The 21,665-nt window shown below is 38.9% G+C and overlaps 1 protein-coding gene across 2 annotated transcripts in view; it reads right to left on the bottom strand.

The window, feature by feature from the left end:
• The window catches only part of LOC128698674 (MAM and LDL-receptor class A domain-containing protein 1), a 696,795-nt gene that overhangs the window by 28,759 nt on the left and 646,371 nt on the right, over positions 1-21,665 (bottom strand). The window contains exons 91-94 of one of the 2 annotated variants that reach the window (XM_070084847.1): positions 20,681-20,825; positions 9,473-9,655; positions 9,122-9,294; positions 8,804-8,951 (exon numbers count right to left, since the gene is read on the bottom strand). In XM_070084847.1, the coding sequence (XP_069940948.1) occupies positions 8,804-8,951; positions 9,122-9,294; positions 9,473-9,655; positions 20,681-20,825 (649 nt within the window). Of the gene's footprint in view, positions 1-8,791; positions 8,952-9,121; positions 9,295-9,472; positions 9,656-20,680; positions 20,826-21,665 lie in introns of both variants that reach the window. The other variant, XM_070084846.1, reaches the window with a different exon arrangement.

A 21,665-nucleotide genomic window follows, 5' to 3' on the forward strand; every position in this document is an offset into this window, starting at 1 on the left:
ACTCTCCATTTAATAACTCTCCTCTCCTATTTTTAACTGACAAATCCATTTGTTCTCTAGGCTTCCTTAACTTGTTAATCTCACTCCAAAACTTTTTCTTATTTTCAATAAAATTTGTTGATATACAAAATTTGTTGTAAACAAATGATGTCATTTTCTAATAAATGTCCAACTAGCCATTCTAATATGCAGTCCTGAATGGGTTCATGTTATTTATACAATTATTACAGTATTGCAGTAGTCTGCATAATAGTAAATCTTCTATTTTTTGTTTACCTGGAGTTTACCTGGAGAGAGTTCCGGGGGTCAATGCCCCCGCGGCCCGGTCTGTGACCAGGCCTCCTGGTGGATCAGAGCCTGATCAACCAGGCTGTTGCTGCTGGCTGCATGCAAACCAACGTACGAGCCACAGCCCGGCTGGTCAGGAACCGACTTTAGGTGCTTGTCCAGTGCCAGCTTGAAGACTGCCAGGGGTCTGTTGGTAATCCCCCTTATGTATGCTGGGAGGCAGTTGAACAGTCTCGGGCCCCTGACACTTATTGTATGGTTTCTTAATGTGCTAGTGACACCCCTGCTTTTCATTGTGGGGATGGTGCATCGTCTGCCAAGTCTTTTGCTTTCGTAGTGAGTGATTTTCGTGTGCAAGTTCGGTACTAGTCCCTCTAGGATTTTCCAGGTGTATATAATCATGTATCTCTCCCGCCTGCGTTCCAGGGAATACAGGTTTAGGAACCTCAAGCGCTCCCAGTAATTGAGGTGTTTTATCTCCGTTATGCTCGCCGTGAAGGTTCTCTGTACATTTTCTAGGTCAGCAATTTCACCTGCCTTGAAAGGTGCTGTTAGTGTGCAGCAATATTCCAGCCTAGATAGAACAAGTGACCTGAAGAGTGTCATCATGGGCTTGGCCTCCCTAGTTTTGAAGGTTCTCATTATCCATCCTGTCATTTTTCTAGCAGATGCGATTGATACAATGTTATGGTCCTTGAAGGTGAGATCCTCCGACATGATCACTCCCAGGTCTTTGACGTTGGTGTTTCGCTCTATTTTGTGGCCAGAATTTGTTTTGTACTCTGATGAAGATTTAATTTCCTCGTGTTTACCATATCTGAGTAATTGAAATTTCTCATCGTTGAACTTCATATTGTTTTCTGCAGCCCACTGAAAGATTTGGTTGATGTCCACCTGGAGCTTTGCAGTGTCTGCAATGGAAGACACTGTCATGCAGATTCTGGTGTCATCTGCAAAGGAAGACACGGTGCCGTGGCTGACATCCTCGTCTATGTCGGATATGAGGATGAGGAACAAGATGGGAGCGAGTACTGTGCCTTGTGGAGCAGAGCTTTTCACCGTAGCTGCCTCGGACTTTACTCTGTTGACGACTACTCTCTGTGTTCTGTTAGTGAGGAAATTATAGATCCATCGACCGACTTTTCCTGTTATTCCTTTAGCACGCATTTTGTGCGCTATTACGCCATGGTCACACTTGTCAAAGGCTTTTGCAAAGTCTGTATATATTACATCTGCATTCTTTTTGTCTTCTAGTGCATATAGGACCTTGTCATAGTGATCCAATAGTTGAGACAGACAGGAGCAACCTGTTCTAAACCCATGTTGCCCTGGGTTGTGTAACTGATGGGTTTCTAGATGGGTGGTGATCTTGCTTCTTAGGACCCTTTCAAAGATTTTTATGATATGGGATGTTAGTGCTATTGGTCTGTAGTTCTTTGCTGTTGCTTTACTGCCCCCTTTGTGGAGTGGGGCTATGTCTGTTGTTTTTAGTAACCGTGGGACGACCCCCGTGTCCATGCTCCCTCTCCATAGGATGGAAAAGGCTCGTGATAGGGGCTTCTTGCAGTTCTTGATGAACACGGAGTTCCATGAGTCTGGCCCTGGGGCAGAGTGCATGGGCATGTCATTTATCGCCTGTTCGAAGTCATTTGGTGTCAGGATAACATCAGATAGGCTTGTGTTAATCAAATTTTGTGGCTCTCTCATAAAAAATTCATTTTGATCTTCGACTCTCAGTCTGGTTAGCGGCTTGCTAAAAACTGAGTCATATTGGGACTTGAGTAGCTCACTCATTTCCTTGCTGTCGTCTGTGTAGGACCCATCTTGTTTAAGTAGGGGCCCAATACTGGACGTTGTTCTAGACTTTGATTTGGCATAGGAGAAGAAATACTTTGGGTTTCTTTCGATTTCATTTATGGCTTTTAGTTCTTCCCACGATTCCTGACTCCTATAAGATTCCTTTAGCTTAAGTTCGATGCTTGCTATTTCTCTGACCAGTGTCTCCCTACGCATTTCAGATATATTGTCCTCTTTTAGCCGCTCTGTTATTCTTTTCCATCGCCTGTAAAGGGAGCGCCTGTCTCTTTCTATTTTACATCTACTCCTCCTTTTTCTTAGAGGAATAAGCCTTGTGCATACATCGAGTGCCACCAAGTTAATCTGTTCTAGGCATAAGTTGGGGTCTGCGTTGCTTAGTATATCTTCCCAGCTTATATCAGTTAGGACTTGGTTTACTTGGTCCCACTTTATGTTTTTGTTATTGAAGTTGAATTTGGTGAATGCTCCCTCGTGACTAATCTCATTATGTCGGTCTGGGGATCCACGCATACATGTCTGAACCTCAATTATGTTGTGATCTGAGTATATTGTTTTTGATATGGTGACATTTCTTATCAGATCATCATTGTTAGTGAAGATGAGGTCTAGTGTATTCTCCAGTCTAGTAGGCTCTATTATTTGCTGGTTTAAATTGAATTTTGTGCAGAGATTTAAAAGCTCGTGTGAGTGTGAGTTTTCATCAGAGCTGCCTCCTGGTGTTATTACTGCAACAATATTATTTGCTATATTCCTCCATTTTAGGTGCCTTAAGTTGAAATCGCCCAGGAGCAAGATGTTGGGTGCAGGAGCTGGAAGATTTTCCAGACAGTGGTCAATTTTTAACAGCTGTTCCTGGAATTGCTGGGATGTTGCATCCGGAGTCTTGTTGACTACCACAATGACTAGGTTTTGGTTCTCGACCTTTACTGCTAAAACTTCCACTACATCATTTGAGGCATTAAGCAGTTCTGTGCAAACAAGTGACTCTGCAATGTACAGGCCAACCCCCCCCTTTTGCCTGTTCACTCTGTCACATCTGTATAGGTTGTAACCTGGGATCCATATTTCATTGTCCAAGTGATCCTTTATGTGGGTCTCAGTGAAAGCCGCGAACATTGCCTTTGCCTCTGCAAGCAGTCCATGGATGAAAGGTATTTTGTTGTTTGTTGCTGGCTTTAGACCCTGTATATTTGCAAAGAAGAATGTCATCAGACTGGTGGTATTGTTGGTACTGGGGGGGGATTTTTTTTCCGGCATTAGTATCTGTATCTGTTGGTTTGGAGTGGAGGCCATCGAGTGTGGTTCCACTCCAGGAATGACTGGATTTGGTGTACGATTTCTGCCATTTCCTGCCAGTTTTTTTCCTTCCTGGCACTAAAAAACCTCTCCCTCTTGAGTGGCTGTGGCTACCCAGGTTTTCCCATGGCCTGGATGTTTTGTATCTTTTTGTCCCCTTTAGATGGTGTGCCTGGCAATTTAAGTTATAGCACAGTCTTTCCTGTACTGAAGAGGTACACAGTTCAGGGTGAAAAAGCTTACAGGAAGGGAGTTTGCATTTTCCTGTTGTCATATGGGCAAGACATTTTCTAGGGTGGTCATAGTTGCACGTCCCGTCTGTTTTTCCAGATTTCCCATGCCTGCAGATACCAAGTGCATAGTATGTGCACAGGCTTGGTTTCTGTTTGCCTTGGGTTTCTGTGACTGTATTCCCTGTTGGTGCATGTTTCCCTGTCTTACTCCTATCCTCCCTAGCACCAACAATGGAGCTCCCACCAGTTGTTTTTGGTAATATATCCTCACTATTGCTAGTGGAGTCCTCTTGTTTGCTATTTCCTGCGGTATTTCTAGTTTGCAATATTGGTTTTATCTTATCTTTGACTACACTTGTTTCCCTACTACGGCTCCTGTCCCCTATGAGGTCATTTATATGTATTTCTTCCTGCGTATAATTCCCGACTACCTGGACAAAATCTCCAGCTTCACCATTACTGTCTCCCAGGACAGCACCTCCAGCTTCACCATTACTGTCTCCCAGGACAGCATCTCCAGCTTCACCATCCCCACATTTACTGACTACCAGGACTTCACCTCCAGCCTTACAGTTTCTGACTACATGGCCAGTATCAAGGGCAGTACCATTCAGCCCAGACTTTTTATGTTCCCATCTGTTGTAGAAAGCTTCCAGGTTTTCTATGAAAGCAACTTTGATGTTGTCCTCTTTTAATACCCTTGTGATTTTAGTCCACAGATTTATCTCATTTGGGCATACCCAAAAACACTTCCCTGTTTTAATACTGCTTGTAGCTAGTTCTTGGATATCTGCACAAGGAGCGTAACACCAATTTCCACAAAAATGACAATTTATCCATGTGGAAGCCCGTTTGTTTGATTGACCACAGACTACACAGAGTTCAAAATAGAAGCAAGAGTTCAAAATAGAAAGCAAGAGTAATATCAGAGGGGCCTGGAGACATGACTGATGAACAAAGAATATGTTATTTTAGAGCCAGGAATGTCTGCATTGTTCATTCTGGACCTTATTTTGAAATTGTCATATTTTTTAATTTTCGTGAAATTGGCCAAATTGCAAATTTCTGACCACGCTATTGGGTAGTTGAAGTTGGTAAATGGGCAGTTTCTTGTACTCAATCGATAGAAAAAATGGAGTTCTAAAGAAATAGCTATGAGTTTGGTCGACTGGAACAATGGAATTAGCCGAGAATAGGGCTTAAAGTGGGCAAAATCGCCGATTTGTAAATATCGCCGAGGCCGCTAGCTTCACGAGGGCGTAATTCTGTCAGTTTTCCATCAAATTTCGTTTTTTGGTGTCATAACAACCGGGAAAAGATTCTCTATCATTTCATAAGAAATTTTTTTTTTTTTTTTTTTTTGAAATTTTGCGACACCAGGAGACACCTCAGGATTGGGGGTTGCCACAGTCAAGGGGTTAATAGCTGGTGCATCCAATGAAAAGAATGATACTGTGTATATTTAGGCTGTGTAGGTGCAAATTTACCAATTTACCTACATAATAAACTTGCAATTATGTACTGGATTCTGTTTTATAATTTGAAAATGCATTTTCTGGTTAGCTTCAAACATGTAGCACTGGTGTATTTCAAAAGGATGTTTAGCATTTATTTTGAGCTATGCAATTTTTAGGATACTTTGCCAATCTTATTAACCCTTTCAGGTTGCAGACCTCTGATCTCAAAATTGCTCTCTGGGTCCAAGAATTTAACCCTTTGACTGTTTCCGACGTATAAATACGTCTTACGAGCCAATGTTTCTGACGTATTTATACGCATAAATTCTAGCAGCTTCAAATCAAGCAGGAGAAAGCTGGTAGGCCCACATGTGAGAGAATGGGTCTCCATGGTCAGTGTGCACCATATAAAAAAAATCGGGGAGCCAGTGGTGCATTGTGGGAATGCCATTTCAGTTGTCATTTTTCAGCATGTCTAGCGGTAAGAAATATGTGATTCCCCAGCAAATCTGGGACTCTTCTCTTCCCAAGTGATGCTCTAACACAGATGGAAGTGTCAGTGAAGATCAATTTCATGATTTGGAGGAGTTTGAGACCAAAAGCAATGGAGGAGGAGGAGGGGGAGGAGGGGAGGAAGAGGAGGAGGAGGAGGAGGAGGAGGAGGGAAGGAAGAGGAGGAGGAGGAGGAGGAGGAGGAGGAGGAGGAGAAGAGGAGGAGGAGGAGGAGGAAGAAGAAGATGTAATAATATTGTTCCCTTGAAGCAAGAAAAAAAAAAGTCCACCCCATGACAGTGACAAGATAAGGGGAGATAACATCTGATAAGAGCTGACTTTGATGAGGGTAAAGGAGGGTAATATTACATGACCATTGCCCTCCCTTTGTTTTTGCTGGTACACAAACATTTCTGTCTGTCTATTTGTCTGTCTGTCAAGCTCCCTGTCTGTCCATCTAGCTCTCTGTCTCAGAGAGAGCCACAAGACTGTGTCATCACGTTTACTCACATCTTCAAGCAGAGTATAGCACTTTGTCTGGATTTCTTGGGTTATCCTAGGTAATTTACACTATGTATACTTGTATTTATGTGTACCTGTGAGACAGAGATAGGCAGACAGATAGAAAGAGAGACAGATTGAAAGATATAAAATGAGGGAGAAAGATAATTAGATAGAATGGAGGAGGGGAAGCAGCATCCGACCCCATTGTTTTGACAGGCGGTAGGGTAGTGACTAATGACACAATATGTCACTTTGACAGCTGCCGACTCCTGACTCAAAACAATTATAAGCCACACACTCGCACACAAGGAGGAGGAGGAGGAGGAAGAAGAAGAAGAGGAGGAAGAAGAAGAAGAGGAGGAAGAAGAAGAGGAGGAGGAAGAAGAAGAAGAGGAGGAAGAGGAGGAGGAAGAGGAGGAGGAAGAGGAGGAGGAAGAGGAGGAGGAAGAGGAGGAAGAGGAGGAGGAAGAGGAGGAGGAAGATGAGGAGGAAGAGGAGGAGGAAGAGGAGGAGGAAGAGGAGGAGGAAGAGGAAGAGGAGGAAGAGGAAGAGGAAGAGGAAGAAGAAGAAGAATTGTTTGTTTGTTTTTGTAAACAAGTTTTGTAAACAATATATTGATAATTATGTTTGTGTGCTTGTTGTGTTGTATACAACGAGTGTATATATATACATTGCACCTTACTTTGGTCTCATAGGCCACATAAGTTATGTGAAAAAATAAAATAGTGAAAAAAACAAAAAACCTTCAATTACAAGTAAACTAAAGTTTACCGGGTGAGCGGCAGTCGCCGCTGTTGCCATACGCGGCTCATTTTCTGCAAACTTCATGGCTCTATATCTCGGTAAGTACCGATGGCAAAAATTTTTTTTTTGGACTAAAACACTCAGAAAAATAATCTTAACATTTTCATAAGAAAAAATAATTTTTTTTTTTGTTGAATATTTGGCGACATAGAATGACAGTTTCAGAGAGGGACCTGAAACAGTCAAAGGGTTAAAAAAAAAAAAAAAAATCTTATGAAATTATAAAGAATCTTTTTCTGAAGGTAATAAAACCAAATGTAAGCTCTCACAAAAGTTAGAAGTTTTGGCAATATTTAAGAATCTGAGATTTTGCCCACTGTGAGTCCTATTTTAGGCCAATTCCATAGTTCCAGTTGACCAAATTCATAGTTATTTTGCTAGTATGTCTTCCATTCTATCAACTGAGTATAAGAAACCACCAATTTAACTATTTCAAGTACTCAATAAAGTGATCAGAAATTGGTAATTTGGCCAATTTCACACAAAATTAAAAAATTACCAATTTGAAAACAGGGCACAGACTAAACAATGTAGACATTCCTGGCACTAAAACATTTCCTCTGTTCATTAGTTACATCTCCAGGCCTCTCCTATATTACACTTGCTTTCCATTTTTAATTTTTATTTACAAAAAAAAAAAATAAAAAATAGAAGATTTACTATCATGCAGACTACTGCATTATTGTAATAATTATATAAACAGTGTCAGCACATTTGTGAACATGTATTAAACTGACCAGTTGGACGTGTATTGGATGAGTGATGTAATTTGTGTCCTCTGGAATGTCAACAAAAATGGAACATTCTTGCTACTTTGAGCTCAATTTCAGGCTACTTCCAGTTTTGAAACCAATCAAAATTATCTATATTTCTGTAATATATCTTCCATTCTATTAAATGATATTGCAAATACAACCATAAAACCATCCAAAAATACACCTCAAAGTCACTATTTTAAACCACAAAACATGGTTACAGTTTTTTCCCATCATGCACTGCGTGGGGCAGGATTTTTTTATATGGCGCACATTCACCGCGTCGACCCATTCTCTCATATCTAGGCCCAAATTTACTACTCACTGCTTATTTGAGTGACCTGAACTCAACACACAGTACTACAGTACAGACCCTGAGCTCAAAGCTGTAGCACTATGGCACGGACCGTGAAAGGGTTTGTAGGATACGAGGATGTCCTTTTCAGATTAGGCAATGACTGAATCTATTTTTGCATGACTATACCTCCTAGTCTTATGCAAGCAATATATCAATAACTTGTCAATAGCACTATAGTAATGAACTGTATACTTGGTCCATGACCAGGCCTCACAGTGAATCAAAGTCTGATCAACCAGGCTGCTATGGCTGGCTGCATGGACTCCAACGTATAAACGACAGTCCAGCTGGTCAGGTGCTGACTTTAGATACCTGTCCAGCTCCCTCATGAAGACAGCTATGTGTAATGCCTAGGCATAATAGAGGCTCTCTTTGCAATGCAACCCATTATTGTAAATACATAATCTCTATGTACTACTTGCAAATAAATAAATAAATAAAATAGATATGCTGAGAAGCAGCGATTTCTGTGTGCAGATTTGGGACTAGTCCTTCTAGGATTTTTCAAATGTAAATTATGATGCATGTTTTTCACCTGCATTTCAAGGAGTACAGGTCAAGGGACTTCAATCATTCCCAGTAATTAAGGTGCTTTATTGTACTTATATGTGTAGTGAAAGTTCTCTGTATATTCTCCAGGTCTGCAATTCTCCTTGTCTTGAAAGGACTTAATGCTTTTCCTAATTAGTATAATTATCTGTTAGGAATGCTATGCATTACATGGGCGTCATTAGAAATACCCTCACTCACTTTTCCCAAGATTCTTAAATGTTAGCATGACATTACCTGGATACATACTACAGTCAACTTCATCAGAGCCATCAATGCAGTCTGCAAAGCAGTCACAGAAGAAAGCTGCAGGAACACACTCTCCTGTCTTGCACTTCAGCTCATCAAGCTCACAAGAGCTGTTGATTGGTGGTGGGCCAACACCAGTTTTACATTCCTAAAAATTAATTAAATATAATGATTAGGCAGTCACTACTAAAACTATATAACAAGTTTTTATGATAACAGTATGCAAACATGCTATTGTATATTTTTATATATGTTCTATTACCACAAACACATGACTATGTAGTAAAATACAATACGAGTTTTCAGTAACAAACTCACAGGAGTGAAAGAGACATCATCTAAGGCAATATAAGTGTATTTAGACATTCCAGTTTCAGCCTCAAAGAACACAGTATAACTTTTGTCCATGTTGATTAATACCACTTTCGTCCTCCACAGAGCATCATAATTACCACTGATAGACACTGCAGTAATTCGCTGACCACTCCTCACTATTAGAAATTAAAAATAAGGACTATAAATTTCACTTTACAGTATATTTCTTTGATTTGTCAGTTTTCATACATTTTTTATAAGACATATTGTATCATTTATAATATATAATACATAAAAGACACATTTTGGAATATAAGGGATAGCACAGCAAGATATCCTCCAAGATCAACATACCCTCCAGGTTCACCCTTAGAGTTCCCACATCAACATTAGAGGAAACAATGTCAGCATCTGCATGCATGTAATACCAGAATCGAATATAACACACATTCTCAGAGGCTGGGTACAGGTAGTCAACCACAAGACTAGCCAACTGATATGGTTCTGCATTTTTCCTTGAAACGTACACGTAATATCCTGTAAAATGTCATTGTAAAGTATAAGAAATGAATGAAATGATGGAAAAGAACCCCCACAGTGTGGAGGTTAACCAAAGTTTAATTTAGAGGGCTGATTAAGGTGGTCTGGGCATTTAGAAGCTGATGACTAAAAGGGTGTACATACAGAGCTGGTGTAGACAAAAGGAGGAGTAGGGGGTCATCCTAGGAAGGGTTACATGGAGGGGATTAAGGTCTTTTTTGAGTGTTAGAGGCTTGAGCACCCATCACACTTGTGTGAGTGTGTTAGATCTGAGTGAAGACATGGGTTTTTTTGTGGCCTGACATGTTGTTTGAATGTTAGCAGGGAAACATTTATGATGGGATTCAGGAAAGCTAGTTAGCCAGATTTGAGTCCCAGAGGTAAGAAGTACAATGCCTGCACTACAAATTATAGGTGGGGATGTTGCAATTTGGAGTCATTTGAACTGTGATTTCTGTTCACAATGATTGCAAACTAAGATAATGTAATTTTTATTTACATTTACCCAGTGTTGACAGTAGTCACACATGAAATTAAAACCTCTGTTAAGTGGCTATAAGACTTCTTTTTTTATATAAAGTGGACAACCACATTTTGTGCTGGTTTCATTCCAGAAATACAGAGCTATAGATGAAAATGCAAAGTGTGGAGTAAACAAGTTATGAGAAAAATTAGGTTACATGCTCTTAATTTGTCAATATTAATAAAGTTTTTGGCAGTTTACATTGAAGATGTCACTCCTAGCATTCCTAGTTGGATGTAGTGAGGTTTCGACCCTCAAACATATATACAATCTTCAAGGGTACAACTTCTGCAAGATCTGTGGATATTGGCATTCCACAGGGAAGTGTCCTTGGCCCTCTGCTTTTCCTCTTATACATCTATGATCTTCCAAATGCATCACAGCAACTCAAACTTGTTCTCTTTGTCGATGACACAACTTTCATCATCTCCCATCCAAATTTTGCATCCCCTAACAACACTGTTAATGAAGAGCTCATGAAAATATCAACCTTTATGATTACCAATAAACTCACACTTAACCCTTTCAGGGTCCATCCCGTAGATCTACGGCTTTACGTTCAGGGTCCAAACCGTAGATCTACGCCATGAGCTCAGCTCACTCTGATAAACTGTGAGTGGTACATTTGGGCCTAGATATGAGAGAATACATCTATGTGGTATGTGTGCACCACATAAAACAGATCCTGCAGCACACTGTGTATAATGAGAGAAAAAAAATGAAATCATGATTTTTCGATTAAAACAGCAACTTTGCAGTGTTTTTTCGTATGTTTTTTTATAGTTGTATTTGCGATTTCTTGGTCTCATTTGATAGAATGGAAGACATATTACAGAAATAGAGATGATTTTGATTGGTTTTAGCATTGGAAATGGCTTGAAACTGAGCTCAAAGTAGCGGAAATGTTAAATTTTTGCTGATATTCAAGAGTAAACAAACGACCTCACACATCTAATACACGTCAGTTGGTGGGTCTAATATACATTCACAAATATGGTGATGATATTTATACAATTATTACAGTATTGCATAAGAGTAAATCTTCTATTTTTTGGTGTGAATAAAAATTCATTATGTGAATAAAAAATCAAAATGGAATTTATTTGTAAAGCCTCAAAACATAACTAATGAACAGAGGAAATGTTAGTTTAGTGCCAGGAATGCCTACATTGTTCATTCTGGACCCTATTTTGAAATTGGAATACTTTGAACTTTGTGTTAAATTGGCCAAATTAACAATTTCCGATCACTTTATTTTGTAGTTGAATCAGCTGACTTGGCGATTTCTTGTGCTCAATCGATAGAATAGAAGTAATACTAGTGAAATAGCTAAGAATTTGGTTGATTGGAATTATGTAATTGGCCTAAAATGGGAGTCAAAGTCGGCAAAATCGCCGATTCGTAAATATCGCTGACACATCAAAATTCGCGAGAGCATAATTTCGTCAATTTTCCACCAAATTTCGTACTTTTTGTTTTATTACCTTCACAAAAACATTCTCTACGATTTCATAAGAAAAAATAACAAATTTTTTTTTTTTAAATTCTTGGACACTGGTGCGTGACTCCAGATTTGGGCCTTGGACCCTGAAAGGGTTAACACTGACAAGACCTTCTACACTATGTCTGGAAGCAGAGCAAGTAATGTTCAACTAAACATTATGATCAGCAATACTCTATTACTAAACATAATAAAGAAAAAATTCTGGGAATGTTCTTTAACAGCAACTTGAAATTCAACACTAACATCCAACACTTTACAAAAAATGTGTTCAAAATAGTTGGCATTCTCTCCATGATACATTATTATGTACCTCAAACAGCACTAACACACTGATCTACCCCTATCTCACTTATGCTATTTGTACCTGGGAATCCACAAAAGCAAATCACCTCAAGCCAATAATAATTCAACAAAAGGCCACTGTATGAATGATCACTCAGTCTACTTCCAGACAACATACTCCCCAACTCTTCAATGACCTAAACCTATTTATCATACAAAACATTCTCTCTTACTACTGCGCATTCTACATATACAGAACAACAAATTCTAAATTTAATCCTGACCTGAAGAACTTCCTTGATAGTTGCAAAAGAACCCATAGACATAATACTAGACACACAAATCTCTATGATATACCCCATGTTTGGCTTAATCTTTGTCAAAACTCAATGTACATAAAAGGACCCAAAATCTGAAACTCCCTGTCAAAAATCTCCAGAACCTCTCCATCTGCCAGGATTTTCAAAACTACTGTAAAAAAACACCTCCATTCCCTAATACATAACCTAACAACAACCAAATATGATAAATGGGTTAAAAATATGTTAATATGCTAAACATTTCTCTCAACTGCAAACATATGAAAAAACTACATTATCTTATATTCTTTACCAGAAACACATGAAATATTATATATTCTTATTCTTATTACCTGATAAATGTGTAATATGATTTGCTAAAAAATGTGTTAACCATTTGACTGTCACAACCCCAAATCCTGAGGTGTCTCCTGGTGTTGCATAATTCCCCCCCAAAAAAACAAAATTTTTTTCTTATGAAATGATAGAGAATCTTTTCCCGATTCTAATGACACCAAAAGAACGAAATTTGATGGAAAACTGACGGAATTACGCTCTCGCGAAGTTAGCAACCTCTGTGATATTTACGAATCGGCAATTTCGCCCACTTTGAGCCCTATTTTCGGCTAATTCCATTGTTCCAGCCGACCAAACTCATAGCTATTTCTTTAGAACTCCATTTTTTCTATCAACTGAGTACAAGAAACTGCCCATTTACTGATTTCAACTACCCAATAACGTGGTCAGAAATTTGCAATTTGGCCAATTTTACAAAAAATAAAAAATATGACAATTTCAAAATAGGGTCCAGAATGAACAATGCAGACATTCCTGGCTCTAAAATAACATTTTCTTTGTTCATCAGTCATGTCTCCAGGCCCCTCTGATATTACTCTTGCTTTCTATTTTGAATTTTTATTCAAACAAAAAATAGAAGATTTACTGTTATGCCGACTACTGCAATATTGTAATAATTGTATAAATAATGTCAACCCATTCATGACTGCATATTAGAATGGCTACTTGGACATTTATTAGAAAATGACATCATTTGTTAACTTTTGAACATCGGCAAAAATCCAACATTTTCCCTACTTTGAGCTCCATTTCAAGGTTCTTTTCATAGTAAAACCAATTAAAATCACATCTATTTCTATAATATGTTTTCCATTCTATCAAATGAGATCATGAAAACGAGAATACAACCATAAATACTATACAAAAATAGACCACAAAATCGGCATTTTAATAAAAAAAAAAACAGTCGAAGTTTTTTTCTCATTATGCACTGCGTGCTGCAGGATTTTTTTATATCATGCACACTGACCACACAGACCCATTCTCTCACATGTGGGCCTACCAGCTTTCTCCTGCTTGATTTGAAGCCACTAGAATTTATGAGTATATATACATCAAACACGGTGGCTTGTAAGACGTATGTATACTACAGAAACAGTCAAAGGGTTAATACACTAAGCAAATCTCTCAACCACAACCATGTGAAAACCCATAGGTGTATATGTATTCTTTTTCTCATTATCTGTAATAATAATCTAACAATAATAATAATAAGTCTGTTGAGTATACCTGGTAAAGTGTATGGTAGAGTTATTATTGAAAGAATAAAGATAAGACGGAGAATAGGATAGCAGATGAACAAGGAGGCTTTAGGAAAGGTAGGGGGTGTGTGGACCAGGTGTTTACAGTGAAACATATAAGTGAACAGTATTTAGATAAGGCTAAAGAGGTCTTTGTGGCATTTATGGATTTGGAAAAGGCATATGACAGGGTGGATAGGGGGGCAATGTGGCAGATGTTGCAGGTGTATGGTGTAGGAGGTAGGTTACTGAAAGCAGTGAAGAGTTTTTACGAGAATGGTGAGGCTCAAGTTAGAGTATGTAGGAAAGAGGGAAATTATTTCCCAGTAAAAGTAGGCCTTAGACAAGGATGTGTGATGTCACCGTGGTTGTTTAATATATTTATAGATGGGGTTGTAAGAGAAGTAAATGCGAGGGTCTTGGCAAGAGGCGTGGAGTTAAAAGATAAAGAATCACACATAAAGTGGGAGTTGTCACAGTTGCTCTTTGCTGATGACACTGTGCTCTTGGGAGATTCTAAAGAGAAGTTGCAGAGATTGGTGGATGAATTTGGTAGGGTGTGCAAAAGAAGAAAATTAAAAGTGAATACAGGAAAGAGTAAGCTTATGAGGATAACAAAAAGATTAGGTGATGAAAGATTGGATATCAGATTGGAGGGAGAGAGTATGGAGGAGGTGAATGTATTCAGATATTTGGGAGTGGACGTGTCAGCGGATGGGTCTATGAAAGATAAGGTGAATCATAGAATTGATGAGGGGAAAAGGGTGAGTGGTGCACTTAGGAGTCTGTGGAGACAAAGATCTTTGTCCTTGGAGGCAAAAAGGAGAATGTATGAGAGTATAGTTTTACCAACGCTCTTATATGGGTGTGAAGCATGGGTGATGAATGTTGCAGCGAGGAGAAGGCTGGAGGCAGTGGAGATGTCATGTCTGAGGGCAATGTGTGGTATGAATATAATGCAGAGAATTCGTAGTTTGGAAGTTAGGAGGAGGTGCGGATTACCAAAACTGTTGTCCAGAGGGCTGAGGAAGGGTTGTTGAAGTGGTTCAGACATGTAGAGAGAATGGAGCAAAACAGAGTGACTTCAAGAGTGTATCAGTCTGTAGTGGAAGGAAGGCGGGGTAGGGATCGGCCTAGGAAAGGTTGGAGAGAGGGGGTAAAGGAGGTTTTGTGTGCGAGGGGCTTGGACTTCCAGCAGGCATGCGTGAGCATGTTTGATAGGAGTGAATGGAGACAAATGGTTTTTAATACCTGACGTGCTGTTGGAGTGTGAGCAAAGTAACATTTATGAAGGGATTCAGGGAAACCGGCAGACCGGACTTGAGTCCTGGAGATGGGAAGTACAGTGCCTGCACTCTGAAGGAGGGGTGTTAATGTTGCAGTTTAAAAACTGTAGTGTAAAGCACCCTTCTGGCAAGACAGTGATAGAGTGAATGATGGTGAAAGTTTTTCTTTTTTGGGCCACCCTGCCTTGGTGGGAATTGGCCAGTGTGATAATAAAAAAAAAAATAATAATAATAATGGGAATTGACACAGTTACTTTTTGCTGATGATACTGTGCTTTTCAATTCAATTCAATTCAATTCAAAGTTTATTCTCTATAAGTATTACAATGCTGAGTTTACAGAATTTGGTTATTGTGTGGTTTACATGTAGTAAAATAATAATTACAGAGTGTACCACTAGAACACCTAGCATGGCTAGGCATTTCGGGCAGACTTATATTAAATCTTAGGTTTAAAATGTTACAAAATTATGAGGTAAGTTGGTATTATGGCTAAGTGACTAAATACTAGTTGTGAGTTTAGCAATGTGAATGCTTTTGTTTTGGCACTATACATAGTTTCAGTATTGGAATATCACAGGCCAACTTATGACTAGTTAAGATTCATTATTTTGAGATTGAGATTGATATTTCTGTTTATGGTCAAATGGGTGAGTGAGTGTAAGTGTGAACCACCAGGTGGTATTCGTATTATTAGTTGACAGGGTGTATCAGGGAGATAAGATGTTTTCTGATGGTAGTTTTGAAGGTGATGAATGTGTCTGCTTATGGGAGATTCTAAAGAAAAATTGCAAAGGTTAGTGGATGAGTTTGGGAGTGTGTGTAAAGACAGAAAGTTGAAAGTGAACATAGAAAAGAGTAAAGTGATGAGGGTATCAAATGATTTAAATAAAGAAAAATTGGATATCAAATTGGAGAGGAGGAGTATGGAAGAAGTGAATGCTTTCAGATATTTGGGAGTTGACGTGTCAGCGGATGGATTTATGAAGGATGAGGTTATTCATAGAACTGGTGAAAGAAAAAAGGTGAGTGGTACGTTGAGGCATATGTGGAGACAAAAAACGTTATTGATGGAGGCAAAGAAGGGAATGTATGAAAGTATAGTGGTACCAACACTCCTATATGGGTGTGAAGCTTGAGTTGTAAATGCTGCAGTGAGGAGACGGTTGGAGGCAGTGGAGATTTCCTGTCTAAGGGCAATGTGTGGTGTAAATATTATGCAGAAAATTTGGAGTGTGGAAATTAGGAGGTGTGGAAATTAGGAGGGCTGCAGAGGGGTTGTTGAGGTGGTTTGGTCATTTAGAGAGAATGGATCAAAGTAGAATGACATGGAGAGTGTGTCACAGGAGTGAATGGAGACAAATAGTATTTGGGACCTGACGAGCTGTTGGAGTGTGAGCAGGGTAATATTTAGTGAAGGGATTCAGGGAAACTGGTTATTTTTATGTAGCTGGACGTGAGTCCTGGAAATGGGAAGTACAATGCCTGCACTTTAAAGGAGGGGTTTGGGATATTGGCAGTTTGGAAGGATATGTTGAGTATCTTTATATGTATATGTTTCTAAACTGTTGTATTCTGAGCACCTCTGCAAAAACAGTGATTATGTGTGAGTGAGGTGAAAGTGTTGAATGATGATGAAAGTATTTTCTTTTTTGGGGATTTTCTTTCTTTTTGGGTCACCCTGCCTCGGTGGGAGATGGCCCACTTGTTAAAAAAAAAATAATAATAATAATAATAATCTTCATTTTTACAAGTACATGCACAAGGTATACAGGCTTAGTTGATATCAATTACATACAGTGGAACCTCAAAAATCGAACATATCACATATCAAACGTTTCGAAAATAGGACCATTTTTTCGGACAAATTGTGTCCCTATTATCGAACGCGCCCCTATTTTTGGACTGCCGGGTACGGGACCTGTCTGCCGCCCGCTCTGTCCGCGTCCCCACGCAGGCGCCGTGAGCAATCTAGCTTTGTTTATGCTTGAGTGAACACTAACCTGCGCTCTCATTCACGCATTTTACGATTATTTCGTTGTGTTTAGTGCTTGTGGGACTGTGAAATAAGCTGCCATGGGCCCAAAGAAACTTGCTAGTGGTACCCCTGTGGTAAAGAAAGTGAGAAACACCATAGATGTGAAGAAGGAAATAATACAGAAGTATGAGAGTGGTGTGAGACTTGTTGAGCTTGCCAGGATGTATGGGAAAAACAAGTCGACCATCGGTTCTATCCTGTCAAAGAAAGAACAAATCAAGGAAGCTGATGTTGCAAAAGGTGTTAATATAGGGAGTGGATGAGGTGCCTTCTTCAAAGATTAAGGAGATTTGTGCCAAGTGGAATGATGTCCAAATGTTTGTGCAGAAGTACCACCCTGAGCAAGATGAAACAAGCCATCTTTGCAACAAGTTCAGTGACAGAACCATGTCCCATTTTAGGGAAATGTTAAAGAGGTGCCAGAAACAAAGGACTGTGGACAGTTATTTTGTGAGACAGGGGTCCAGTGACTCTCAAGCTGGTCCTAGTGGCATTAAAAGACAGAGAAGGGAAGTAACCCCAGAAAGGGCTTTACTTGAAGTCCTCATGGAGGGGGATTCTCCTTCCAAACACTAACCCCAACTCCCTCTCTCCTCCTCCCTATCTTCCAGATTCCATCACCAATCTTCAATAAAGGTAAGTAAAAATGTTATTTTATATGTATTATTATACATAATTAAAAACTACATGTATAGTATTTGTTGTATGTAAAACTGTAATTAATCTCTATAAAATGTATTTTTTGTGTGAATATTTTTGGGTTTCTGGAACGGATTAATTGTATTTCCATTATTTCTTATGGGAAATATTGCTTCGAATTTCAGACTTTTCGAATTTAGAACTAGCTCCTGGAACATATTAAATTCGATTTTTGAGGTTCCACTGTACTACTATATAGAAAGCCCCTTGTTATGCAGAGCATTTCAGGCAAATTAGGTCAATTTTGTCCCCAGGATACAACCCACACCAGTCGACTAATGCCCAGGTACCTATTTTGCTGCTAGGTGAACATGGACAGCAGGTGCCTTAAAGAAACACATCCCAGAACTCAGTGTGTGAGTTGAATGCGCTAGCGGTAGAGTTACTGGACTTCGTAAGTAATAACTGACTGCTTTATTGTTCATGAAGCCTTAATGTTCTTATATATAAGTAATTAATTAGTTATCGCCATTTTAATCTCAAGTTAGGCTTAAGTTTGTCGAAAATGCTCTGCATAACTATGGGCTTTCTGCCCTCAAGGGAGGGCTCTTGATCTAGGGAAGTGGATCTGTGCTCCAATTCCCTGAATTAATCCTGAATGCCTTCCATCTTCCCTCACCCCCCCCAACACACACAGGCGCTGTATGATCCCTACAGGTTTAGCGCTTCCCCATGATAATAAAACCGCATGCACAACTGTCACTCATCTCTATAAATATTGTATCATGATGAAATAAAATATTATTATTATTTTTTTTTTTTTCAACAAGTCAGCCGTCTCCCACCGAGGCAGGGTGAACCAAAAAAGAAAGAAAATCCCCAAAAAGAAAATACTTTCATCATCATTCAACACTTTCACCACACTCACACATTATCACTGTTTTTGCAGAGGTGCTCAGAATACAACAGTTTAGAAGCATATACGTATAAAGATACACAACATATCCCTCCAAACTGCCAATATCCCAAATCCCTCCTTTAAAGTGCAGGCATTGTACTTCCCATTTCCAGGACTCAAGTCCGACTATATGAAAATAACCGGTTTCCCTGAATCCCTTCACTAAATATTACCCTGCTCACACTCCAACAGATCGTCAGGTCCCAAGTACCATTTGTCTCTATTCACTCCTATCTAACACGCTCACGCACTTAAATGGGTTATCCAAGGTTAAATTTACATAATGTACTTTTCATGTGCCCATAATGTATGTACCATCAAGATTATAACAAAAATTGTAAGGAAAGCTCGTGTCTGACACAATTATTATTTATTCCTCTCATAGAAAATGGGCAACCATTACCTCCAGAGAAAAAACATAGCTAATAATAATTGTTTTTCTTTAAAAAAACACTCAGACTATCATGCTTAATCCTTTTCTTAGCATCCCACAGCATTACTGGTATTCTTTTTATGTACCATGGTTAATATTCAGAGACAAAACAGGGTGAAGATAAGGTCTAAAATAGTGTTGGCATTGTGTTGAGAGGGTGAGTTGTTGTTGTTGCTGGGCTTATCAGAGCCACTGACAGCTTATGTCCTATCGGGCCCAGTTTCCCTATGTACAGGAAAGATTTGTTCCCCAAAACTGGGTGATGAAAGGTAAAGGAACAAGAGTTCCTTTGTAAATAGAAATAGATACTAGAGGTTTCTAATTATATCAGGTTGACACCCTTGCCAAGCCCCAGCAGAGCAAGGTGCCCAAACCCTCACCTAAGTTCAGTAACTGGCTTCCCACCAAAACTGTTAAAACAATTATCCACAGAGCAGAAAAACGGAGGTGGCTAAAATTCAGCCAATGACAGGTTTCCTTCCTATAATGTGCCTGGCAGGCAAAGTAGATGAGGAAAAGCATCCCAGAGAGAACAGGGAGTGAGATGTCCACACTTGACGAAGGCTGGCGGAAAAGTCCAGAGAGGGTGGGTGGTAGGCTGTGGCCATTTCACTCACCCAGTCCATATTCACCTCACTACAACTCAGTGTGGCTAGACACTGTGAACTCTGTATACATACACAATAATTATACAAAAACTATGACTGCATTTAATTAAAAGCTTAAGAAACAACAATAATAATATTATTTCAACCTTAACAAGAATGCTAATATAAAATATATTTTTCTTGACCACTCTCTAACAAACAATTGTGAGCTCTATACAAATATAAACTGAGCATACACATGGAGTGTAAAGAAGAAATAGATACAAAAAATAAATCACAAACAGGCAGGAAACAAAGTAAGGGGAGGTGCAAAAGATGGTGATTTACTCTATATGCAGTTGTGCATTTTTAGTATTGCTCAATAAAGCAATTTTGTTTTAATATATACAAAGATGCATTCTAAAATTAAAAAATTCTCATTAAAATCTTGCTACAACTAAAGTAAAATCAAACTAACAACATTGTAATGTTAAAATAAGTGTCTTTGGACAAAAAAGTATATTTTTATTACTAATGAGTTGAGCCTTTCTAATTAAAATATGACCATCAATAAAAATATTTGTGTAACATAAAAGTTTCTATTTACCACACTGGCTATCTCCTACCAAGGTAGGGGTAAGACCCCCCCCCAAAAAAAATTCCATTACTCATTCAATAACTGCCTGGCCATGGCTGCATATACGTAACTATTCAAATGAGCTTCCAGCATTTAAAGCATAAATGACCAAAATATGTTAAGAAAAAATTCAAATAATATACTTGGCAAACTATGTTGCAAGATACTTTCAAATTCAGTAATAATCCTTACTGTACATGTATAATAACATAGATAAATCTCATAAGCAAAATAAATACCATTTGAGCCAAGTGTGTGATCATGGTGAGGGCCATAAGATTCGTTTCCTGAGGAATCTGCTCTTTCCCAGTCCAAGTCCTCATCTTTTCGCTGAATGTAGATGCAATCATCCAACCATGATTCTGAATCAAAATTGCAGTTACCCTGCAAAACAAAATAAAGATACTAGCAAGAAAGCACTAATCATGTTCACAGTACCATATATCAACTTACCTAGGTTATGTGTGTACATTAACCATGAGTTCTGCAATATTTTTTTCATTAATCATGTTTCTATAATGCAATGTTTTCAGAAAAAAGTATGCAGTATTACAAAGTGGTAGCATAGTATAATTTAATGAACCCTGATTTGATAAATTAGACACATGCAACTCTTGGGTATCTTTATTGAGGAAATGTTTTGCCACACAGTGGCTTCATCAGTCCATACAAAGGAGAATTGTGAAGAACAGGAGGAGAACAAGGTAATCAGTCCCTCAACCTTGAGTCGATGTGGTCAGTCCATCAATCTTGAATACAGTTGCACACGTGTCTAATTTATCAACGTGTCGGTTCTCTGAACCATTCATCTAGAACCCTGATTTAATGGAGTTCAGATTTAACTGACAAAATCTGTTGCCAGACAATGTTTAGACACAAAAGACACAATCCATTAAATATGGAATTGTTCATTATTGTTACAGTGCATGGAGTTCATTATTGTTACAGTGAATTGGGTTCATTATTGTTACAGTACATGGGTTATCCTTGGTAATTTACACTATGAATAATAACTGTGTTTATGTGTACCTGTGAGACAGACATAGACAGAGATAGACAGAAACAGAGATAGGCAGAGACAGAGATAGACAGAGACAATGATAGATACAGAGATAGACAGAGACAATGATAGATACAGACAGACAGATGGAGATAGAGACAGCCAAAGTCAATCAGCGAGCCAACCAGCCAGCTAGCCTGCTGAACATGTATTACACATGTTCC

Source organism: Cherax quadricarinatus, chromosome 14 (genome assembly GCF_038502225.1).
Source record: "Cherax quadricarinatus isolate ZL_2023a chromosome 14, ASM3850222v1, whole genome shotgun sequence".
Taxonomy (NCBI): Eukaryota; Metazoa; Arthropoda; class Malacostraca; order Decapoda; family Parastacidae; genus Cherax; species Cherax quadricarinatus.